At 46.1% G+C, this 26458-nt stretch overlaps 1 protein-coding gene across 1 annotated transcript in view; it reads right to left on the reverse strand.

The window, feature by feature from the left end:
- LOC146197105 (aromatic-L-amino-acid decarboxylase-like) overlaps positions 1-24755 on the reverse strand; it is a 169489-nt gene extending 144734 nt beyond the window's left edge. The window contains exons 1-2 of the mRNA XM_084598844.1: positions 24651-24755; positions 15354-15420 (exon numbers count right to left, since the gene is read on the reverse strand). Of these exons, the coding sequence (XP_084454970.1) occupies positions 15354-15420; positions 24651-24653 (70 nt within the window). The 5' untranslated portion in view covers positions 24654-24755. The remainder of the gene's footprint in view (positions 1-15353; positions 15421-24650) is intronic.
- Positions 24756-26458: the final 1703 nt, after the last annotated feature.

Genomic DNA, 26458 nt, shown 5'->3' on the forward strand with positions numbered 1-26458 from the left:
TGTTGGCTGAAAGGCCAACTATCGTCAAGTGCCGGATATACGTGTTGGTTTCAAAGCTGGGCAGACCCACAGCAAATGGTGAATGTCGGCTTCAACATTTCCGTCTTTACATATTGGACACCCTGGGCGGGGATACAAGTATATGCTGGCTGGTAGCTTACGGTAATGCGTCATCGCGAAGGTGGGAGTGAAAACAGAAAGAGGTGTCGTAGTGGACGGCTTCTGACCACCGCGCGATAGAGACTTTCACCTCACCACACTTTAGGGGTCAAAAGTGCCCCCTAGAATTTTTTTCTTCACCCGGTGTATATTGAACGCTGCCGAATGCAACCGTATTCGTATAGTCCAACGATCAGCGAGCACTTCTCTGCCGTCACCGCCGCCTATTAGTTCATTTCTTTTGCTGAAGCAAGTCGGTCCAATAAAGACTTGAAGTGCTACACCAGCCTATCTGTCGTTCACGGCATTGTCACCATCACGTTGCACGCACCTAAATCATTCGTTGATTACAGGTGCAATTACTCCGATTTCCATCCCCTGAATTCCTGAGCCCGCAGGGGTGTGACCTCGGCCCATTGGACTTTTTAAATCACCTGCACATTGAAAATGTTAGCATGCGCTTATTCGTAGATCACTGCCTGCTCTTCAAGACTGTTTAGTCTACCAAAGATCAAAATGCACTTAAAGGCAGCCTTGATGCCGTTTCAAAGTGGAGCTGTCGGTGGGACATGAGTCAGAGTCAGTCTTGATAAAGCTTTTATGCGAAACACGAAGAAAAGGCATCTACTCTCTTATCAATGTATTGCGAATCACACTTCGGTGTCTGAAACCCCGTTTCAGTTACACGGGAGTAAATATCACTAATTATTTGAGTTGGTCCACCCACACGCAACAAACACTTGGGTTTCGGCTCGCGGAAAGCTAGGTTTATTAAGGTGGAGGCTCAAGTCACCTCGTCCCAATTATAAACCGTTGCCTTAAAACAGGCTAAACAAATCGCGTTAAGAAAAACAATATTCAGAAAATTAGTAGATAACAAGATTTTCAGTTCATTTCGCATATAATTGATACCAGCAGCTTCATTCTGCCAATACACAACAATACACAATACCGATGATATGCAAAAACGCAGGCTTTAGAATTCCGTAAGAAGCTATAGCCAGATTAAAACTACTATTTAATTTGTGTCACCATCAGCTTGTATTACCATCAGTTATTCGACAAATTTTCAGTCATACTCATCAGCATTCTGAATCGCGTTCCTTGTTTGCTAATGCGAAAAGCTCCAAAGAATCGTTTTTAACATGAACCGTACTATATTGGGATGGTCTGCCCGCTGATGTCTTTAAGAACAGAAATGTTCTTTAAGGAATTAAGAATTACTTGAGTTTTTAGAAGGTTAATTTGCTCGATATACATTTTAATTTCTTTCCTGCTGCGGTTTTATTCCTGTTATGCGTTGTAATGCCAGATGTATGTTTATCATGTTCTGTAGCTCAGGTCCTTGTGCATACTCCGCCTCTACTTGGGACGTATTAGGGCCAGCGGTGTCTAACTAAACAAAAAAATCCAAAATTCCTGCAGAATCGGCACTGGAGAAATGTGAACGCCTGAGAGTTGTGCTGCGCACGGTACATCGCTCGCCCCCTTGCATGAGTTTTGCTAGCAAGGAGATTAATGCTCTCTGAAAACATTAAAAAGATCGCACCTGTTCCGGTTTCACAGGAGCCAGCAGTTTCTTTAGAGTGCGGTGTTTCTCCTTGCCCACGGCCGCGAAGAAATTCGCTACCTTCAGGTCGTTGCTCAGTTTATAACCTCTCAGCTAAGGCTGAAAACATTGTCAAGTAACACTCGCAGCCGTCGTCTTCGTTCTCAATTATCTATTCGAACTGGCGCAGAGATGGCATGCCCTCTAAGGACTGCTTGTTCCCGCTAACAGTACACGCTGTCTCAAGCCCCGTCGCCACAAACTCATTTACAATTTTTCACCCTCAGCGGTATGCACACGGCACGAGAACATTTCACGCAGTGGTGTTTATTATCCACCGACGATAATAGTGACCCATAAACAACATGGATGATATCAATGTGTTAAACGTAGCTCCTCTCTATAGCAGTGTAGCAAATGGAGATCTGGCGTCACATGCTAGTGCGTTTTAACAGAAATGACACAAGAGTCGTTTCGCCCCGCCGCGGTGACTCAGTGGTTAGGGTGCTTGGTTGCTGGACCCAATGACGCGGGATCAAAGCCCGGCCACGGCGGCTGCTTTTTGAAAAAGGCGAAACGCAAGGCGGTCGTGTACTGTGCGATGTCAGTGCGCACAGGAGCCCTCCACTATGGCGTCCCTCATAGCCTGAGCCGCTTTGGGACGTTAAACACTATAAACCAAACTCAAGCAAGCTTTTATGAGATTGCTGCATCGCCCATATACGCGTGCCTCGAGACCAGTTCATTGCCCGCTGACACGCTCGTCATTTGTCGATGTACAGCCTTTGTCAAAAATGTAGAGGCCAGAGGTCTGCTTTTGAGCCCCTTTGTGAGGCTTGTAAGGTAGCTTCAGTGTTCCGAGTCTCTCGATTGTAAAAAGAGTTTTTGTCCTATTCTTTAAAATGGGAAGGACCTCCACTAATGCTAAATCAGCGCCACTACACGGCACAGCAGCCCCCGGGCCCTACACTTTTGGCAAAGGCTGTACCATTTCTTTATTTAGGGCACTGTCAACTCCGTGTTCTGTGACATCGATGTGTTTTTCCACGATTGCTTTTTTATGGAGCGTGCTGCTCTGTTGTGTGCTTTTCGTCACCCGCGTCGGAAAGACAACGTCCCCGACGAGGCACACAGCTGGGGAATTCGTTTCATGCAGTTGCAAACAAAGGGATGCCTGTTCTGAATTAGAAGAAGGATCTTTTGTCCTGCACGTACAGATAGTAGGAGGAGGAAAGCTTTCCGGCACAGTAGTTGAGAACGCAGCTGGGAATAAATCAGTCCAATTTTAGATGCTGTAATGATGGAACTCGCGACTATTTTTTATCCTTGGTTAACAGTACATATTCCGTAAGGGGAAACCATGTAACTCAGCACTGTACTTCTATAATGGTTTTTTATATTTAAATAAAACGAATACATCACAAATGATAATTTTGGAAATATAATTCAATAACGGATAAAAAAAAAATGCATTACAGGTTTCAGGCCAAAACCACAAATAAAAATGGTTTTCTGCTGATGAGAAACCAGATTTTAAGAAACAATTCTTTTTTTTTTTTTTTGACGTTCATTGAAGTCTGCCCCGTCCAGTATTCGTCTATTAGCATGCAATTCCCTCATCCGGCCGCTCTTAGAATATGCCGTAATTATCTGGGACCCTTTCACATAAACAACATTCATAAACTAGAGCGAATACATTAGGTTTTTGTTCAGCTCAGTGAGTGAGCCAGTTAGTGAGCACAATCGTGTCTATTAAAGTTTTTATTTCAGCTCATAAAAGGTCACTATAATATAAATACTTCTAATTATTTTGTTTACTCCTCAGGTTATAACACGGGACAAAGACACGATGTGACAATAACTCCCTTGAATGCGCGAAATAACTGCTTCAAATATTCTTTTTTTTTCCTAGGACAATTACTGAGTGGAACGAACTTAACAGCGAGTCTGTTACTCAGAATAGTGTAGTAATATTTCAAAAGTGCCTGCAAATGTTATGAATTTTATGAATTTGAAGTTGTGTTTATATGCTTGTATTTCATTTTTTCCCCACCCTGCCATGATCTGTACTGGATCGCAGTATATATAAATAAAAAAAAAAAGGTTGTTCTTGTGTCTGTGTGCGTGTGATTCTTGTTTACTTGTTTGTTTCATTATTCACAACGAGTGCCACTAGAGGCAAGCAAGCTTTGCTTCTGATGCATCGCCTGGCTGTATAACGCACGCTTCGTTCGGTTGTGTCTTTATTCAGTGCTTGAGATCGACAAGACAATGCATTTCTTCAGGATTCTTACATTCTTGCCTACCTAGATTATCCGACCGACCTCACAGTTTGGTCAGAAAAGAACTAACCGCGCACATAAAAACGTTCACTTCACTCTCTAAAATTATATGCGCCGAAATTTGAAGTGGCGCGATGTGATAGGATGGTGCACCTGCATTTACAGTACCACGACCTAAACAGCCAGTCTAACCAATATCACAAACCCCGAAAACTCAATAAATCATCATGAGCAGGCCAAATTTTCAGTCGCACGCCAAAAATAAGCCATATCAATGTATCTATCTTTCATTGGGAAAATGAGTAATCACGATCATCATCAGCAGCAGCCCTGTTACGTCCACTGCGTACAAATACTTGTTCCAGTGATCCCCAATTAACGATATGCTGGGCCATTTGCGTTCTCACAACCACTCTCGAGCAGTTCTTAGAAGATCTCCATCCAACCTCCCCAAGTGAATCTCTCCCATGTCTTGCTCTGTTTTCCCTTTGAAATCCATTCTGTCGCCCTAACAGGTTATCGGCTCTCTGTTCTCAGCCCTGCCTGTCCAGGACAAGTTTCGTGAATCCTTTCCTTTACTTCTGCTAGGATACGATTAACTGGTGTTTGTTTCAACGGTCATTCTATTCTCTTCGGCGCCCGCCATTCTTGACAGAGCTAACTGCACTATCCATAATTTGATCACGAACCTTATCGTGAGCACCTTTTAGCCTTATCTCTAAATACTAACAGTGCATAAATTTCGCATACTTTCAAAGCGAAAGCATTTTTCGGCACATGGTTGGCGTAGACCGACCATATCACCTAGTGTCCGCACTAGCTGACACTTAAGGAAGAAAAACCGTGTTACCGCCCTGAATCGAACCACTATCCTTCCGTTCTTCAGCCAGCGCGCTAATGATTCAGATACGCCGACTGTCTGACAACGCATTTGCAATTCTTATCTAACGTAAGGACGCCGGAGGCCATTGAGGGGAATGACAACAGCGATAGTAATTAAGAAAAAATATAAAATTTTAAAAACCTATCCCAGAGTATATAGGTTATGGCGCGCAACGAAAGCGTTTCTAAATATGTGCGTGCGAAGTTCAAAACAAAAAAGCAATGAACCTCACGTTACAGTGACGCGTTGCGCGATCTAGCGAGGTTGACACAAAACATCATAGCACAGCAGTCTCGTGCGACGGGGAGCAGCATATGAGCCTCGAGTCTATAATTACCCTTAATTTATTGCGAAAGACGCGAGTCGGGAATGGCAAAGGCATAAAGAAATGACATGTATAAAAAAATGCTTTCGCATTACTGCGCCTAAGCAGACATTAGTGCACACCTGGAATTGTTTTTCCTCCGGGGTATCAGCAAGGTTTTTTTCTTTCGCGGCTTGAGAGCGCCTGCCAAAAGGATGGTACGCATACTGTCGAATGCAAGCAGGTCTTCTATAAACATTGAAATGGCGAAGATAAGATTTCTGCTCACCAAATAGATATTTAGTACACACGACGGTGCTGAAGCGAGCAAAACTTCGAAACTTCGAGGTGTACGTACAGAAGGGAACTCTTGAGTCGTTGCGTATAGCTACAATACCTGAATTCTTCGCTGTACCGACAAAAAAAAAATACAAATGTTAATACTTAAATATAAAGGGCCAAGGATGGTGCGAAGGAGAGTAATTGAGTCTGACGGCCTGGTATGCACATAACTGGGACGCCTGGCCGGCATTTCATAATCGATCGCACGAGAGCCGCAAAGCGCCCCCATTTATACTGTCCTCTTAAACGCCCCGCCGTCATTCCTTTTCACAGCCCGAATAACGTGGTACCCATAAAATAAAAGGGCGCATGGAACCCAACAGCCTTTCTTTATCCCCCTCAAGGCCAGCTAGGTGGCTGTTGCGGACCACGTGACACGCCTCAACTACAGCGCGCGGATGCTTTGCGTGCGAGCCGACAGTTCCTAATTCTACCAAAATTCACTTGATCCGTGCGTTCTTTAAAGTTTTGAGTCTATTCCCTTTCTCAATTAGAGCTAAGGCCTTATTCCTTACGGTCACATATTCTGCGGAGTATAATTATAGTATTTAAGCACCTCAGATACACTCTCATTCCTTAGCTAATTCTTTAGGCATATTGTAAGGAATAAGAGTTGTTAGGCCATTTTACGTTCGGTCGCACAGCGTGCCGGGTGTGGTATAACCGTTCGTGCTTACTGGCCACTCGTCAGGATACGCTATAAAAACAAAATGATAAAGTATTGCCATGCCCGCATCCCCTAGTGTACAAATGCATGGCTTTCCTCAGCGAACAATGCGAGCAACTTAATTAGACTCGAAAATTCACCGCCAGTATGAGTACTTTTCCTTTGCAAACATTCGTTTTAGATTTCACCGTCCTGAACGCAGGGTAATGAAAGGTGTGTCGACGTTGAGCTCAATGGCACTATTGGCGAGCTCGAAGGACATCTAAATATCATCATTGCATCAACGGAGCCGCATATCCCCTAAAGGTGACAAGAACAGTCGTAATCAGCACTCCGCAATTTTTGAACCAGATGTGCCCTTTAAAACGCGTGGAAATAGTTTTTTTTTTTTTTTTTTTACTGCAAAAATACGGTAAGCTTCAGTTTAAGGCGATCGTCCCCGCGTCAGGCAACGACGAATAATAAAATTATCCTAACACGACGGTCAATATAGTTACACTGCAGTATGCAGGAATTAATGTATCGAACCTGCTCGTGCACATTGTTCGCCTTCTTGCAAATACGAAGTGCATAAGAGTAGTCTACCCAAGACAGCCAAGCCCCAAGTGGTCGCGTTCGTATAGGTTCTTAGTGTAAAGCCTCCGCCATGACCCCCTTACAGCTTGAGTCGCCTTGGGACTTAAACCTTACCAACCAAAATAAAGCCTTTTTTGTTTGTCACACGGCAGTCAGAAAACGCCGCTGTTTAAAATGATTTGAAAATATATTTGAAAAATTAAAAGTGTGACTGGTTGCCGGCCTTTTCCTCCATATGCTTCCCTCGGTAATTTAAGCTTGTATTGGCGTGTTACGTTTATTTAGAATGGCTTTCATGAGACTATATTAGGCTTGGATTAGGATCACTGTCGATAAGGCTAATAGAGAAACATTACAGGCAAATAAACGACAGCTTCGTGGAAAATCGTCTAGGGTCATTTTCACGCTTGCTGACGACATTATATCGGGAGTCCTCGACAGATGTCGTACTAGGTGTTTTGGAAAAAAATATAATATGGGTGCATGAGTAAGCGTCAGGATTTGAGCCACAGAAAAGAAGAAAAGGTCACATTGACACTTTGCAATTTTTTCTGCACCAAGAAAATTAAAAGGAATGTGCGCGAAAGTAAACGAGGAGTGAAAGCCTGTAGCAGAGGTGTCTTGTGGCGATAGGCACAAAACAAAGTTTGTAGAGTGCTGCGATGGAGTAGTTTATAAGATTCCGCTCTCATGCGGTCGAGGATGATTGGGGCAAACGGACAGATGCCTCAACTTAAGGCTCAGAGAACACAGGTACAACTGTAGCCAGACTAATGTAATTGGAAATCTGGCGCCGCACTGCGCCAGATGCAAAGATTGCACACCATATTTCCCTGAGACGGCTGTTCTTCTAAAATCTAGAGGCAGGCTAACAAAGGAACTGTGGGTGGCTTACTGCATCGAATCAGGAAAGGACGCATGTGTAAGCGACCCTTCGGTGACGCTATCCAAACAGCAGGAATTCTTCAAAAAATAAAAAAGGGCGAAAACAAAAGAGAAAAATGATATTTTGTGTCAGATGTAACACGTTTATCCTCAGATACGATTGCAAAATTGCTGACTTGTTGGTTTTTGTGTTGTTTTTATGTGTGAATCTCATATATGTGTATTCTCTACAATAAAATTTCAGTTGATAGTTTGCGCTCCAGTGTCTCGCGTCGTCGCCAATTTTTTTTTTTTCATTTTTTTTTCTTTGTTTTTTTTTCTTTTTTCTCGCCCCGGGTCTGTTTTTCAAAAGTGCAACGATGTTCAAACTTGCAATGAAAGCTTTGGTTATCAGACCTGCTGTTCATTTTTATTATTTTTTTTTACACTCAAATATAAGGACGTTTTCGCCTCCTCCTCAAAATCTGGGTAGAGCTCAGTTCAGTTTAGTCGTCTAAGCTTCGTCTGCACTCGGAAACCTTGAAATGATGCAACATTGCAGCCCCCACGCTAGCAGCAGTTAAGTTCGTTTGACGCATGAAGAAAGGTCATTGTTTTTTCGATGAACACTGTAGCTGTCGATAAGAAACAAAAAATGATTGCACGAACTCGCGAAACGCTGACTGTAACTGTTGCCAGCGTTTTCCTTTACATTCCCACTAGTACTTCACATTCCCGCCAGTCGTCCATAGAAGCCTGTCTATTGTGCTCAGGCTCTCTTGTCTACCTCTCCTCCAAGCACCACCTGGGTAGCAATCATAAATAGCATTGCTACCCACACGCTCGTGTTTACGTTGTGTACGGCTGACAGCGCTTAACCACACGGACAGAGTCAAGAACACATAAAAAACGACGACACAGCGCTTGTGTCGTCACCTTTTATGTGTTCTTTACGCAGACCATGTTGTTAAGCGCTGTCAATCATGGACGAACACCAACTAGCCCGACAACTTGTTCTATTTAAGGACATGAATAGTTCGAAGTTCTGCTTCACGACTTAAACTACGAACGCGAAGTGCTGCCACGAAGTGCTGACTGAAAACCAAATCCGCGAGTGGAGGCCTCAGAATGCGTTCGTACATAATAAGCATAGTGCTATAGCAGTGTTGCGTCACAAACAGTTGCGCGTAATATCTACACCTCCACCCTCAAAAGAATGTAACTCGAGTAAAATGCCGCATTGAAACGCAGTGGGTCTTCAAAGCGAGCAGAGCCAAGCCAAGAAACGTTGGTCGAGCGCGTACGTCGAGCTCAGCTGGCGCTTCCAAGTTATTGCCCCTTCGCGAAAAGTAAGTAGAAAAGTAAGAACGCTGCATGGTGACCACTGAAGACCAAGCAGAAGATTCACTTATTACGCGTGTTTACATTTTGGCCAGCAGTCTATAGCTGACGTACCGCAGAACGTAATTACAATCCTGTAATCAGGCAGCTGTCGTTATAGATTTGTCCCTCTCGCCTCTAAAGTGTATCATAACGCTGCTGTATTTCATTAATTTCACTTATGTCAGCAAAATAGATATGTATCTTTCTTTTATTGCATGAGCCTCCTAGAATCAAGTTATGAGCGGAATGGGTCATGCTATAGCACCAAGATTTACAAGATATCTAAGGAAGGTAGATATATAGGCCACTTGGTGATACATTTGGAAATTAAAAAACCGTAGCAGACACAGGACAGAGAAAGGCGACGACACAGGGCATTATTTGCTACTGAAATTTTATTCCTTGAATGTTTTAAGCCTTGAATGTTTTCAATGAAATTTCAGTTTTCTTTTTTATCCTTCATCTCATATCCCACTGATGCTCTGAGGCAATAAATATTGTTAAAATTTCACTTGCAAGTACTGTCCTGTGTCGTCGCCTCCCTCTGTCCTGTGTCTGCTGCGGTTTTTAATTCACAAGATACTTTCGCCAACATCTTAGCAGTCCGCAGGGAAGGTAGGCTTCATGAAGCAACCTACTTCAAGGCAAAGGAATCCCCGATTCAGCCCCTCGCTGCTTTTCACACAACTGTCGGGCTCACTTCTTTGCATTTCTGAATAAACAAGTTCACTTCATTGCTCATGTTTGCTTCTTCCCTCCTCCTCTCTATGCTAAAGACCCGAAGACCCGAGGGCACCCGAAATAATTTTGTACGTAAGTGGTGAGGCTGTAGAGATGACCGACGCCACATAAACCCTGTCTGACTCAGGTGATACATCTCATTATATCCCACCTCCGACGATGATCAGCGTTATACATCAGGACGCCGCTATAAGTGTAATAACCTTCAACAGCGCTAAAAATTGCTTTTTTTATTTTGCCTTTTCCTCGTTTGCTTTTAGCATGTGGATCCATCTTGTGCTGCCAGCTTGAGCCTGTATACTTTTTTTTTTCGATGACGTCATCGCTCAATACAAAGCGCCACAAAAAAAAAATAAGCCATCGGATAGAAGAGTTAGTCACCATGTCTTCAGTAGAGTTCATTCTCTCTCCACCAGCACTAGATTACGGAAAAAAGGCGGCCTCACGTGGCGACAGGTTCAACAGCTGTCAGATACAATCGACAAATGTGTCGAGAACGCACGAGACGAAGCGAGCGTGTAGAAAAGGTGGCATGCAAAGAGGCTCTCCGCAGGGCGCTCAGCTACCGTCGCTTACCGCTCCCGAAGACAGCTGCAAGTCCCCCAGGCCACAAGTCGACGCCACAAGGTGGGGTTCCCAATCTCTGGCTGCCGAGAAATTAAGGGTTCGGACTTCCGATCTTCGTGTGCAGACCCCCTTCTCCTCTATCTGCTTCCTCCCACGCACTCGTCCTTTCTTTCACTATATTTCGTTTTTACTTCACACGCTGCCCCTTCACTCTCTCTCTCTTTCGGACGAGTGCTTCGCTTTACTGGCGTTCAGACGGCCGTCAGAGACCGCGGGGAAAACCTGAGGAAGAATGAGGGAAGGCTGCGAGGGAGCAAAACGAGCGCGCGATAGACAAGCGTACAAAAACAGAACGCGCCGGCGTGTAGTACAGCGCTATAAAAGGCGGGCGGAGCCCAGGACGCGGGCGCTGGGCCCTCCGGGGTCCGCCATTGGACGACAGGGCGGACCCCCTCTGCAAGTTCTGGAGAAAGAAGGAAAGGCGAGCGTGGGATGGTGTGCGGGAAGGAGAAAGGGGACGATGAAAGAAGGGGCCCCCAAAGCATATACAGGGAAGCAGGAGAAGAGTGGGGTCCGCGGCATTTTGGTCGTCTTGTGAAGCGCTGGCACAGCCAGCTTTGGAAAGGCCGAGCCGCGAAGTGGGGAGGGTTACGATTCCCTTTGGAAAAAGTTGATATGAGAAAACATTAAAGCCTGCCCGACTTTCATCCACAACTCTGTCGCGCTCTCTCTTCCTCGACCGAGCCGCATCGGAATAAGAGGATGAGGAAGGCTCTGCACCCTTGACGGCGTCGCCGTCACCGCCGCGGCGCATCGATGGGGAAGAGGAAAGGAAAATTGGGAAGAAGTGTTTTGGGGAGAGGACTGCCGGCAATCGGAATAGAGGACGACGCGCAGCCCTATAGCCGCTCTATATGCTTGGCGTGGATCTTGATCGAGCTCTGGAAAGTCTCCGTGTGTTCTCGCCAAGTCCTTCTCAGCCTCCTACTTTTTCCTTCCGCACATGCCTTTCGGCCCCAACAGGTCCCGTTGTTCTTCGACTTTATATACCTTTCCTTTAGGGCAACTGCTATACTACGCGCTGCTCCCCCGCGTCCGACCTGACCTCCTCCTCCTCCGGCCGTCTGTCTTCGTCAGTGCCTGGTGGCAAAAGTGGGCGATCGAGTGGGGGTGTACCCTACGGGTACCCGTGATAGCCACCATGGAAATGGCTGTGTACGTGCGTAGGCTGCTTTGACAGCGGTCCGCGCACCCTTTGGCCCCTTGTGTGAAGTGACGCGAAGTAGTTCGACAAGAGGGAGAGAAGGAAAAACGCGAAAGAAACTCCAGCAGATCGTTGCGCAAGGGAAACGGGAAGTTAGAATCCTTAAACGCCCCCCCCTCCCCCTCCCCCTCCACGGCTTGCACTCTGCTTCGGTTGGCTGACTTGCGCTGGCAACGACCTTTTCACCTTTAATTACGCGTCGCCGTTTTTCATGGTATGTGGTGTGCATACCGATTTCAACTTCCTTATGCAAACCAGCTTGTTATTGGTGGAACCAGCCTCGCCTGGAGACGCACTCTAGCGAGCAAGGATTTGTTGGACCACTTGTTGGACTACTACCGAACATCAAAGAGAGGCGGCCCACAGATTCTTTCCGCAACCCGACACACCACTCCAACCAGACACGTACCCCACCGTCCTGTAGGTAGACACGACTGCCATTAATCTCCTTTTGACACCTTTTAATTCGAAAATGGTCTCTCCCAAGTCAAAGAAAACAGCTCCCGGCCAATATGACGTCACGTAGAGCATGCTCCGAAACTCCAACAATGCTATTGCAGGAAAACTAGTTGCCCTCATCAACAAACACGGGCGAATTGGTTCCTTACACGCAGTAGCAATGTCAACGGAACGCGAGTGAGATTGATCTGATCTATTTTACCATGTGAGCTCCCTACGAAGCAACATTTTTTTTTTTTTTTTAATTTCAGAGCATAGGTACAAAGTATTATATGCTGTGAAGGACTACAGCTGTGGGAAATTAGTTTGCAGGCAGACATCCTCTAATACAGATCGATATATTAGGTTACCCTGCTCAATCGCATTGGACGAACTCGGTAGTGATCTCCATTACCAGACCTGAAAAGCACCCCACGCAACTTGCCGACTTGAGATCAATTTCCCTCACCTCTACCATGTGTAAGCTCATGGAACGTAGCGTCACCAATCCACTCAAGCACTAATTCGCGGCGTCCAATTATTTTCACCCGTTCCACGTTCCAAACTGGTTTCTACCCTTAGCCAGGGACACAGGACAGCCTGTTTCTTCCCATTACTAACCTGAATAGGACACGCAAATGATGCAAAAACCGACGCATACTCGTAGGCGTCGGTCAACACAAGGCATGCGACACCATCAGCCATCAGCACATTGTCGATGCTCTCATCCACACCGGAGCAGCATGGAGCCCGCGTAATAAACTTTGTCAAAGCCTTTATTAATAAGCGAACCTAGGTAATCCGGATCGTTGCCAATCACGTGATGCAGCACTTTGTGAACCACACGGGCGTACTCCAGGGTTCAGTCACTCCCCCCCCACCCCCTCATCCCTCAAATTTTACCCCGTCATGGCCAAATTTGCATGGTGTCCAGAAAAAAATATCGATGGCCTATAGTTTACACTGTGCGGACGTCACACTTTCTATCACTTACCACAATACACCTCAAGAACAAACGGAGATGCTACAACTGGTACAGAATACAATTGACATCGATCTTAGCTCTAATAACATTCATCCACCTCCTGAAAATGATAACAAATATTGTCATCGTCCATTCACCGTCCAGACACGTGGATGTCTATCTTCGCTTCGGCGAGAAACGCATCTACAAACGCCCATAAAGTCACTTCCGCGTCTGAATCAACTATAGGCACGACTTCACTTGATCAAATAGCTTGCTAACAAGAGTGGTAATACAATAACAAAGGTCGCTCACCAGCTGTCAGTAATCTGCACACTAACTAAGCACCGCTACTGTACCGCTTTCTTCGACCTGACCGCCACAAACTGCGATACACTCGCCACTCTGCCTTAAAACAGTGATAACCGGCCTGTACCCGTACACACGGACATCGCTGAACTTCACCGCTTCGCCACGCTCCCACCCGTGGATACACTGATTGCTTCCCATCGAGCTAACCGTGAAACAAGTCGGCGACATGCCCCTAACGATCACCACCTCCTTACTCGTATCTTTGACAGGACCAAGCACTTGCCTTTATTAGACCTCCTTGCCACTTCGCACTACCATGAACATAAATCCGGGTAAATGACCCAAAACCCCTCCCTACCAGCATCAAAAGACCTGGCAGAGGCCATCGTAAACACCTGGTAGTCGATTTACGGGACCGACACACCGGCTTGCGCGTTTATGCTCGGCACCACTTTAGGATCTACCGTCTTCCAGGAAAGTTGCTACGGCACGTCGTTAGCCATAGTCGTCCCAGGTCTTTGTTTGCCGCTGATTTTGAATCAACAGCCATTGACGAGGCTCTTATCCTCTTTAACAAAAAGAAAAAAAACGGCATTGTCATTCACATCTACGCCGACAGTCAAAAGTTTTGAAGAATATCATGCCGTTCTTACGAGACGTCGCTTCCCCAGCAAACCAAATAGCATTTCCACTACCTGCAGGAGGCCTCCCAGGTATTCGCACACGTTCACTGTACGCCCGGACATCACGCACAAGGGATCGAAATCCGCACTGCTCACGAGTCCACTAGCCCGATAGAAGAAGACTACGGCACTGCCTCGATGCGAGCTTGTCCAACTCGAACCATCCTTATTTTTTCCACCTGGGACCCGCCAGTATCCCTCCGATACCTTCTAACCTCCTCGATCTGCTAAAATTATGGCTCACTCTGTGCGAGCCGGTGCCGCGTATACACACTGAACATCCGTAAGGCTCCTTGACACTCTGTGTCGATGGCACCGAACCAGGGTCGTTGGATCTGACTGCTCTACTGACTACCTCGGTTTGCGTCACCTCATCTGGACCTGCCCTCGGACGGTTAGCCTCTGCGCCCGCTAAATCTCCGACACGAGCAAGTTCAATGGCCTGCTGGACTTCATTTCGTAGTCCGGTGCCCCCACCTCACCTACCCATATATCCCCCTTGCCTCAAGCCATCCTATATCTTAAAGCTCATTTAAATGAAGTAATAGTTAATCCCGGGTATAGTGAGATCCCTGTACGGCTCCGCGCACGCCCAAACCCTATTATGCGCGCTGATGGACCCTGCTCTGCAATTTTCAGTCTTATCACGGTCTTTGTTGGACCTTAAACAACTTAAATCAAGTCAAATGTATTTTGGTGGTAGTATTGCGATAGCTGGTGAGCAGTAGTCAGAATTATAAGTGTTCAGTTTGGCTATCTTCAGTTTTCATTTCAAGCATCGCGTCGATGCTTCAACAGGAAGGGAATGGGGTATTCCGCAAAACTGTTTGATGTGATAATTTCCTCACAATCTAAGACGCTTTCAAGCTGCTTTATCACTCTATCTGCGGCGCGATGTACGACTAGGTTTATCTCAAGCTGATTCAGCCATCCGGAACTGGCAAGTTGTTCGATACGGTTGCGGTTTCTTTGCACGCCGTATCTCGAAGGTTTGATGTCTGCTTTAAATCAAGCGCCGCCAAGAGTGGTGGGTATTCTGTTCTGCAACGACCGCCGAACACTTTCGTTGCTGCCACCGCAGCCGCGTTGTTCTTTCTTTCGTGGGAATGACTGCCTGTGACTAATTTCGCCGATTAGACACAGATTTACGGTATGAGATTATTTTCTTTGTAATGTGCTTTGGCATTATGCGGTCATTTTCCCAAAAGCTGCAAGTCTATCTATAAATCACGCACGTGTACGTTTATATTTATAATCGCAACTTCCGAAAGAAGCGCAGCAAATTAGACCTGTAGATATGAATAGCACGTTGTTAAAATTGTAAATGTGCGTTAAGCGGTAAATGTGTGTTATGCAAAAGAGACGAAGTACTCACGTGCGGGAAGTGACGCCCGGCTCTTTTTCTGGCGTGCACGATCGGCAACCAGTCGTTGCTGCTGAGACTGAAGGAAGAATGAAGAGAAGAGTTTATCGGCATGCACACGGAGTTCAACTGAGCAGTCGCTACTACGAGCTGAAAGACGAGGTTTAAAAAGGATGTGAAAGGTTGAAAGACGCGCGTGGGAAATCCCCTTGCTCCCTATCGATGAAGTATAGTCTGGATATAGTTTCGCTTTGTGCGCGCGCCTGTAAGCTGTTGGCGGCCCGGCGCAAAGCACATGGTGTGACCGGAAAAAAAACTAGGCGTTCTTCCTTGGTCTTTGTGGCACGAGGGTAAGTGCGAACTGACTTGAGACGCGGGGTGAGGTGGATGAATTCGTCCGACTGGCAAGGCGGATCCCACGCGCATGACTTTCAGAAATCGTGACGTCAGTATCACCTCTATGATCTTGATTCCCTGCGTGGTGTTGCGGGATCCCTATCTTACATGGATGATGAGAATAGGTGGATAACGGTCGCAACCGTGACGCGAGCCTGACTTATTGCTAAGTGTATGTTAACGCAAAAGCATTATAGGCCCCGTTCTCCGTAAAACACAGCGTCGGCGTATTGAGAGAAAAATCACAAGCATGCCTCTGGCAGGTGGCAGGTGACATGGCCACGGGCGCTGATTCGTCGGCCGGTTGTATGACGTCACGAGACCACATTTATTTTTATTTTATTTATTTAACGCTACTGCCCCCCCCCCCCCCCTCGTGCGAGGGTCCGTACAGAGAGGGTAATGAAATAAAACTTCGTAGAGAAACAGAAATGTTCACAAGCACTGAATACATCAGCATAAAGCAGTTACTTCGCACCGATTATCACCTAGACTTTTTTCCGAATTCATGCAGATCACTATGTTCCACAATACAAATCATTTCACACTTTACATGGGGGCAAGAACGAGTGTCTGAAAGTATCATTTCGAACGTAGTAGGGTGGGATTACCTGATTGCGGTTTATTGTAGAACTCCGTTTGGCCAGTGTTTGTATGTTCGTTTCTTTCCGAATGTTTATTTGTCCTTGGAACAAGTGGAATAATAGTTTCAGTCGATTTTTGTGCCTACGCATTTATAACAGATCCAGGTTACAGTAAAAGAGCATATGGGTGACTGAGTCTGCCCTGCAATGTCGGCAGCAAATAAAGTGTATATACGTACCTCTGACTGCTTTCTAATCGTTTCTTCCTTTTTTTTTTTTAATAGTAATTCTGATAAGAACTCCATATCCCTGACGCGTACTCAAGGACTGGACTTATAAAAAATTTATAAGCAATTAGTCTTATGTTACGTGCAGCGTTCTCGAGGAGGAGGAATAAACTTTTATTTCCAACCGAAATGATGCGCAGCTCATCCACTAGTCGGCTCTAGGCCTGACGGATACTTACAGTGACGTTCCACCTCAGATGCTGGCCGGGATGCGTTGTTCCTCGACGGCATCCTCGACCAGTTGGATCGCTGCCTACTGGGTCTCTGGTCGGAGCTGCACAGCAGAGTCTTCCAGGTTCTTTCGTTATCTACATTTACGGGTTTCGCTGGGGAGAAGGGGAATTCCCATATTACGTGGACGAGGGACCTTCTTGCCACACAGTGATAACACTGATCCGATCGTATGTCTGGGTAACAATTAAGCGTTATCCAGAACTGGGTTAGGGAAAGTATACGTCTGGAGACGTCTCCATGAGATTGTTTGTGTGTTTTTAAGTAATGCATCTGGTGAAGGCACCCTTCTACGCTCCAGTTTGTAGTGCTGAGTCAGATCACTTAATTTAAACAAGCATTCTCCCACTCCCTTTGTTGAACTTTTTACTTGAGAATCATAGCTCTGCTACGCTTTCGAACACAAATCTTCTATGTGTGTGTCCTAATTTAAGTTCTGGGTTATTGTTACTCCTAGATGTTTACATTTCATTTCTGATAGTGTGTGTGTGTGTGTGTGTGTGTGTGTGTGTGCGTGTGCGTGTGCGTGTGTGTGTGTGTGTGTGTGTGTGTGTGTGTGTGTGTGTGTGTGTGTGTGTGTGTGTGTGTGTGTGTGTGTGTGTGTGTGTGTGTGTGTGTGTGTGTGTGTGTGTGTGTGTGTGTGTGTGTGTGTGTGTGTGTGTGTGTGTGTGTGTGTGTGTGTGTGTGTGTGACACCCGCTTTGTGCTGCTTCATTCTGGGTTCCTGCAGTGTACGAAGCCGAGCGTTTCCGGTCATGCGGTGCTAATCCGGCCATTTTTTTTTATATTCCACGCAATTAGTTAACTAAGATGAATTGTGCAATTTTTATTCCCTTTGAGGCCAAGTCTACAGAAAAAAAATCCTGCTAAATATCAAAATAATAAAGCGGATGAGCGCGCTCACGCGCTATAGTCGTGAATAGCTTTCGGTGCTACGTAGCGGAAGCTATACGGTCACAGGCGCCGGCTTCCACAAGCAAGCTCGACGGTCGGCAAGCTCCGACGCGCTCTCGTAGCTTCCACTGTATCGCCACAAACATCTGGCGCTTCTTGCTGCGTTTTTATTGCGAAAGCAATACTACTCTAGGTTTCGAGACTTCAGCGTAGCGCGGCGGTAGCCACATATTACCCACGTGACGCTGTGACGTCACACCCACGTGACACTAGGGTGAGAACTGGGCCACGGCCGCTCAATGGAGGCGCACTTGGTGCGGCCCGTCGCGTCGCGCCTCAATGGCTTGGGAAGCGCGTATTGGGAGAAGTTACAGTTTCCGCCGTCATTCCCCGCGGGGGCGCCACCACTCCAGGACAAAGCGCCGCCGGCACGGACGAGCAGACGACGCGGAAGGAGCGCGCTGGCTGGGTTGGCGCGTGTTATCGTTTTGACTACTCAGCATAACAGCGTCCTAAGCGTATGCAGCACCATGCCAGGCAACTGCTGGGTGCCGCTGTGCACCACGAAAGCAAGAAAAGATCGGTTACCATGAGTTCCCGTGCGATTCACAACGTCGAGCAGCATGGCTGAAAAACATATCTCGGGAGGGCTAGGATGGAAAAGGAAGCCGGTGGGAGCCGAGTAAGAAGTCACTGGTATACTCACTACACTTCACAGATGACGATTACAGGAAGAACATAAAACTGGAGATCCTGCTTCCTTCAGCTGTCCCCTCCGTGTTCCCGAACTGCCCACATTACAAGTTAAGTTACTCACGCGGGCTCATGTTGAGCCAAACAACCTTGAAGAAATTAATGTGCGCAGGTCAATAGCTTTATTTTCCCCACTTGTTATAGCTACACTTCATTTCCTCCTGGACAACCCCCCGTGTCATCCTGAAGCATGTGTGTTTCAAGATAGCTCCGCCACGATCACTTTTATGACGCTCATATTAAAACGGTATGCCTTGCCCAACACCGCATAAGTGAAGCCATGGAGACACCAAGAGGAGCCGCTCTATTTGTCAGATGACGAGAGACTATCTTGGTTAGAGTTGGACTTTGCCATATTGAAGACATTGATCAGGTCAAAGGAGGCACGTCGAAGCAAAGGCTAACCAAACAAACGTACGAAGCAACAAAACAATCATGACAACCAGATCCATAGTGGCGCAAATTAAGTACCTTCTTGATCACATCAAGTATCTTACAACAATGTCTTCTGTGTGCCTTACTAGTGCATTGCATTTAACCGAATCTTATTTTCAGCTTCTGATACACCCTAAAGCATGCTCTGAAAGCGGGTCTATAGTATCGCTTTTTAGCAGCCTAAGGCAATTCAAAGGCTGGAACGACAAAGTTGACGCAAGGGCTGCAGTTTTCACCTCGGAGAAAATACTGAAGGTACCACTAGCAAAAAAAAAAAAAAGAATATATCGACTAAGATTATACACATTTTGCCATGTTTTGTGCAGGTTGGCATCTTGCAAGCATCAGTCTGCAAATGCACCTATCAACAATAGGCAGCTATAAAACTTGGCATTCGTGATTATGAAAGTCGTACCTTGCCAACTGCCATATCACGTCTGCTACGAGACAGTTTTCGAGTCAGCTTGAATTCATTCATGTGTGGTGTGAACCAGCAGCTGACATAGAGTTAGCACCGATTGCATTCTTGGCTGGTTACCTCGCACGACCATTTGAAGAGAAAATATGAATAGTTTTACAGAATCTCATGAAACATTTTTATTTACTCTGTTTTCAGTGCCTGCCCGTGTTTCCATTATTTATATATTACCAAAGTTTAAATAACTTCTAGTGCTGACTTTAGAGTGTCAATAAGTTTATTTTATTAGTCCCCATCCATTTATTAACTTTGTGCCTTGTGATTCCTGCAAAACCCTGGACTTATCAAAATTCTTGATGATGGACGCCTAAGATATCTGAAAATCACCATGCACCTTTGTTAGCAAGGTGATGTGCCCGCAGGTCATAAGAAGCAGCAAGCTATGGAACATGTTAATTTTATCCCTTCTTCCCTATTTTGTGCAATTTCCGGAGTTGATTTGCGAGAGAGAAGACCGCAGTCACACTAAGGACCTAACCAAACTAATGCGACCACTGCTGACCAACTGGACAGGCAACATCAATCAGACAGTGGAAAAAATCACGCTTGCACATACACCTTTTTCGAGAAAAGTTCTTCGCTTGTAAAATAAGCTTGCGTGTCTTCTGTGCATCACGCGGCTTCATAATCAAACGAGAAAAAAATTGCCTGAGCCTGCGGGCGTGTCATTGAACTGGCTGTCTTGTGTTGTTTCTTTTGCAACAGTTTATGTTAGCTAGTATGTTTTGGTGGTGGTACCCACTTGAATATTATTTCCAGTGAAAACGGAGGAACAGGCTGAACAATAATGTTGAACGCTACGTCCTGAATTGTAAGTTTCCAGAAAGGTGCACGCTGAATAAATGGCCACAAACCATGTCCCGATTTCAAGATTGCAATATCTAATACGTGTCATTACAGGGGTGGAAACGCAACTAAATGGGTGCGCACTCAGCGAAGCACACGACTTCCTCGTTCTCGTTGTAAACGGAAGACCACGAATGACTTAGAAAAGCCTAGTGATGATGACTTGCCGCTATCACCTTATCAACAGCAAACTTGCACATAGCATCACATACTGTGTGAAACGCCGCTCATAATCCTAAATTGAGCAAGCGCCGACCACGCGGACGCCGAAACGAAAGCACAGCCACGGCCGCTGCGCGCAGCTCTCCGCCCGGACTTGTCCCGGAGCGGTGGCGCCGCAGCGGTGGCGATAAGAACTAGGCGCAATACGGCTCTTTTGGGCGACGCGACGGGCCGCACCCAAGTGCGCCTCCATTGAGCGGCCGTGGCTGGGCCACGGCCGCTCGATGGAAGCGCACTGGGTGCGGCCTGCTGCGTCGCGCCGCCGTCAATGGGCAAGCGTGTCCTTGGAGAGTTTACAGTTGCGCCCGCTATTTCTCCTGAGGGCGCCACTGTTCGGGGACACGTCGCCGCCGGAGTCGCCGGCTCTGAGCGCGCAGTTTGCTTCCTTCCTGGGCGCGTTCGCCTCGCGTCTGGGTGGTAAATGCAAACTTTTTTTTTGCGCGCGTGTGCAAGCACGTTAACGTTGAGACTGGATGCGTTTGTTTTTTAAGGCGGAAGCCGTTCTAAGCTCATGGAGCGAAAATCTATGCGCAAAAGCTGTGCTTGTTATCTGTGCGTCGCATCTGTGCACTGGTGTGCCAGTCGCAAAAGCGGACGTGCAAGGAGGGAGATTAAAAATGAAAATGATTGATGGTGATAGGTAATCAATAAAAGTTATAAATAGACATTGATAGAGGTAATGACTAATGCTAATGACTAATAATGGTTAATAATGACTAAAATGATTTGTAATGACCAGTATATCAAACTTCGACATGTAATGACCGCAATTGATTAGAAATGAGTAAAAGTGCTTAGCGATGTGTGGTAATGACTATAATAGCTTGACATGACTCATCATTACTGTTAATGACTACGAAATTACCAATATGTGAAACGATGGCATGTAATGAATGACCACTGCTGATTCTAAATGAGTAACCTGCTTAGTTATGAGTGATAAGGGCTACAATGACTACGAAGGCAGACTCATCATGACTGAGAAACGACCAATATATCAACAACTTGAAATGAACTGTGGCAAACGATGAGAGGCAAATGATAGGAGAAGGGTAGGCTTTCGCCATCCTCTAATTTTATCTGCTGAGCTCGCTTCAGGCAAAGACAGCAGCGAGGAGTGGAAATACACTCGCTTCCTCTGAAATGAAAGCGGCGCTAAGGTTAAAAAGTCCAGATGCTGAAGCATAATGCCCTATCAGCTGCCATTGAATTTGCTACAAGGGACAGCAGATTGGACTTGTTTGAGATTAATTATAGGTTAACCGGGCAAACAACGTGACGGGAACACAGGAGAAGACGGCACAACCGCGCTAGTTGTGTCGTCCTCTTTTCCTGTGTTCTCGTCACGTTGTTTAACCTATTTAGTTATCAGAGAGCGGGCCAGTGAACTAGGATTTTTAACGATGTGTTGTGAAGCAGATGAACACGATGAGGTAGCACCAGAAGCTTTTCTCGCGGGTTATGTTGTGAGAACATATCAGAAAAAGCTACGAAGGTTTTTTTTTTTTTTTTTTTTTTATATATATATATATATATATATATATATATATATATATATATATAGGCATGCAATTTGTTCTAAATTTTGCCGCGCTAGTCTGAGCGGCCTTGCAAGTAAAGGAGCCTGTGCAAACAACATTTGTTTATACTGTTGAGACTATTTGAGCCGATGCGATAAAATGAAAAGCCACGTTCTACAGAAAATCCGGCGCCCGCTCTGTCGGCAGAAAGTCGGAAAAAAACATCTCTGGTAAGAGTCACTTTAGTTGGTGATATGGCCAGACACTTTTGGCGCAATGAGAACACATGACATGAATGTGGCAGGAGCTGCCAAACCAGAGAGAGTCAATAAGACATAAGGATGAAATGGGAATTATTGAAAGCGGGACTCTTAGACCCCAAGTCAGGCACAGTATACTCCTATAGGGCACGTTCGTACGGTTTCGGTAAAGAGGGGCTTTATATAGCTATGTGTAGGGGGCTATTTCATATAATGCGGTGGCTTAAGGATGTACTGTAATGATATGCAACAGAGACAGCAATTACGGGATACGGTGAATAAGCAGGTAGCAAAGTGCGGGCACTCTAACGAGGCTCCTCAAGGAGACTTAAGAACTCCTAGGTTTGTTTGTCACTACCAGGTTGTTGCTTAATTTATGCGATATTTGGTAATGGTTTTGAGGCGACATGTCAGTCTAGCAAGAACCTTTTGCAGGAAATATGAGTCAACTGGAACAGTTACAGGTTAATGAAAACCAAGGACAACGGAGGCTTGATGTAACCCGCAAAGGAAGTAATCAAGCTTTGTCAGCTTACGAGCACCTTCATTAACAGGATGATGAAGTCTGAAGAGGTCCGGCGAAGTAGCAAGCTGTGTAAACTTTTGGTTTCATCATTGTTTTCTCACTGTACACAGTACCTGCAGCTAATCTATAAAAACAATGATCGTGTCCATGCTAAGGCACTATGCAAGATATCGTTAAGTTGCTGCCCCCACTGATAGCGAGCTGGTCTGGAAATGTCAACTCAACAGTGGAGCGATGTTTATGGCTATGGGATAAACCTCTCTCTAGAAAGGTTTTCCGTCTGCGATTGGTAATTTTCTTCCTTTTTTTGTGTGGCCGTTAAATAAGCGTACTCGGCTGCTCGCTGAATCTCGGCTGCAGTTGCGCTCTGACGCGTGAACATTCTTGTGATCAAAGCTAAGAGTTTCACAACAGCAACACTCGATGCGCATTCTTCCATTGAAAATTACGAACCAGCAAAATTGTATGGGTTTGCGAGCAGCCAATAAAAATAGTAATAAAAGCTTTCGGCGCAGATACGTAGCACCTTGAGGCAGACCGGCTCTATCAAGCGCGCTTACTTTGTCCGGTCATGCAAGATGCGGGAAGCCATGACGGATAGCGTTCTGGCGTACAAAGTTTAAGGTCTCCAAGATCCCAGGTTATCATCTAGATTTAACCTAATAAATATCTTCATATTTCCACCGTAAAATTTGTCACAGTGAGATAGAAAGTTTGGTTACATGTCGCATTTTCACAGAGGTAGCTCATAGTAGGAAATTGTTTTATTGGATAGCGCTGGCAGCTTAGACCAGGTTGACATCAATTTGTCTATAAAAGCTGTATGCAGGAATGAGTAAATGGTGTGAAAATGACACACGGAATTCGCGACATAGTTAATTAAGTGGTTATGCATTAGGCTACCATGGCAGCTGAACAGCTTCGAATTGTTCACAGCCGGGTCACATTTTAATGTGACGAACAACTGGATCCGAATTGAACATCACGGTAATGCGAGCTCTCCAATCGAGTGGCCTTGAACCACCGTTACTATAAGTTTTTCGGGGTACACTCCAGTATACATACTTGCCGAGCAAGCGCTAAGTGCTGACATGGTCACACTAGACATGACAGTGTATACTAATTCTTGTTGCCAAATTTTGTGAAGGGAGCTCTTATATCCTTAAAATAAAAGGCTTCTACCAAGCCGACGCCTCCCTCAAAGCGCAGCCAGGCGCAGCTCTCCGCGCGCGGCTGTCCCGAACGGTGACGCCGCGGTGGTGGCGATTGGAAGTAAGCGCCTCCCGCCGGGTTCGGGCGACGTAGCAGGCCGCACCTAGTGCGCTTCCATCGAGTGGCCGTGGCTGGGCTACCAACTCAAGCGGTAGGCGTAGCGCGGCGATAGCCACGTCTTACCCACGTGACGCTGTGACGTCACACCCCACGTGACACTAGGGTGAGAGCTGGGCTACCAACTGTACTACCAACTCAAGCGGTAGGCGTAGCGCGGCGGTAGCCACGTCTTACCCACGTGACGTCACACCCCACGTGACACAAAAGCGAGAGATGGGCTCTCAACTCAAGCGGTCGGCGTGGCGCGGTCGAAGCCGCGGCTCAGTTGGCAGGAGCTGCCAACTTGGGTCTCTTGTTTCATGAGACGGTTATGTCAGAATCAGCCTGCTAGGACCCTGTCATTCACGTTACCCCTACAGGTCACTAAGGCACGTTCATACGGCTTGGTAAAAGCGGGGCTTTATATGTGAGCTGAGGAAGAAGAAAAAGAGAAGAAGAACGCTCGGTCACCCGCAGCTAATGCTTTCGCTCAATATTTGGTTCAGCAGCGTTGAGCTCTTGTAATTTTCTATTAACGAACGAAACATGCACATAGGGAAAGCTTACCATGCCAAAGTGAGAGGCTATTGCTCAGTTCGGCCGTCACCAAAGAGATCTTTTCAAGACTAGCGCACCTCAGGAGCCTACGTCACGACTGCGGATGGGCAATAATATTCTAGCGAATGAATCTGCAAGCGCAGATCTGATTAGAGTCACGTGGTGTCCCCTCACCATTTAACCCAGTCCATGAGCGCAGATTCACTGGTTGACCCTTTATCGCCAGTCCGCTGTCGTGACGTTCGCTGTGAGACAGTCATGCATCGGCCTTGTTAGGTTCTCGGTGGTGATGAATCAATGGGCTGCGCAATCACACGAGTAAAGAAAACGCAGGTGACTTCACCGCATTGCTTTCTTTCTTTCATATTATCTGCGTAGTGACTCAGTAAAAGCTATCTCTGAATTAGCTGCCGTGGCCTGCCTATCAATAACCGCAGGTCACTGCGCTTGTTTGACGTGTCCTGAAAGAATTCGCTGATGCACCTTCAAGACAACGCCGACAGTGGCGTCGTCTACTTTTAACAGTGAGCGTGCACCCTTGGTTCATTCGAAACGCTTTTCCCTGTGCTGGAATATACGGCACCGCAAGATGGCATTCAAGCGCTTTCTTTTTTTCGTGTTTGCGGTCTTTCTTTAAATGATGCGAAAATTAGGAATACCTAGGAGATACGTTGCTGCAAAGAAGAAAAAAAAAAAGGGGATCGGCTTTTTCTTAATCGTGCATTCTCCACAGCTCAATAAAACCGGCATTAACCTAAATGGAATATTACATTTTTTTTTTTTTTGCATTTATCATTAAATCTAATTTGGTGGAACTACTGAGGAGCACCACATGGCAGAAAGCAGCCTATCGTTGGTTCTTTTCAGCTGCAGAGCGCTGTCTTCTTTTTTTTTTTTTAATCCTTTGCTCAAATTACGCGAAAAACTCTGTATATGTGCTCGCTTATTCGCGTATATATCTGTTGGTTCGTTTTCCTGCCTTATCGCACTGCGTCATTGGGAATGTTGTCCCACGCATCGCGTCTCCTCTCATAGGCGCGATGACCTACGACATAGGCCGTACTTAGCCAATATTGCGCGTAGCCACCTTCTTCAGCACCCGCAATCCTTCCTCCACAACTTTGTTATTTTTTTAAGTTCGCTCCATCGACACCGATCTTCCCCCGTTGCAGCGCACACGCCCAGACAGCCTCACCAAAGTTTTTTGGGCTAAATTTCAACTTTAATCCATCGCACTGACATATATATCCCTACACTACTGCGGTAATGCCCTTTTTGTGTGTGCTACCAAGAGCCAAACTTTTGAAGAGAAAATTCACGAACGATGTTATTCATTAGGTGTGACCGAGAAAAAAAATAACTGCATACGCTGGATCGGCACCATCTTAATAAAATCACTAACGAGGTTGTATATCCTGGCTCCTAGACGGCGTTTTGGACTGTTTGCAGGGGACAATAACAGTTGTTTTTTTTTTGTTTTTTCCTAGAAATACGTTTCGGGTACTGACACTTCCCCATATGCATAAAAGAGGCCGATCGACTTACAGCCTCAACCCCGATGCCGATCTTATTCAATATGTCCCTTCCCGCTTTTGTTTTCGAAAGCTATACCGAATTGCATCACCAGGTGCGCCTCCCGTAGTTCTTCCCAGGTGTTGTGCCCCCTAATCCCAGCAGCCTTTCGGTGGACGCATTGTTAGGTAACCCAAGGGTCACCATAAGCCTGTCTAATCACAGCATCGACCGTGTTTTTCTCCGTCGAGTCCAATTTCATACAAGGTGTCGCATATACTATTCTACTGATCACGAACGCCTAC

Source organism: Amblyomma maculatum, chromosome 3 (genome assembly GCF_055883805.1).
Source record: "Amblyomma maculatum isolate TAMU_Amacu chromosome 3, ASM5588380v1, whole genome shotgun sequence".
NCBI lineage: Eukaryota > Metazoa > Arthropoda > Arachnida > Ixodida > Ixodidae > Amblyomma > Amblyomma maculatum.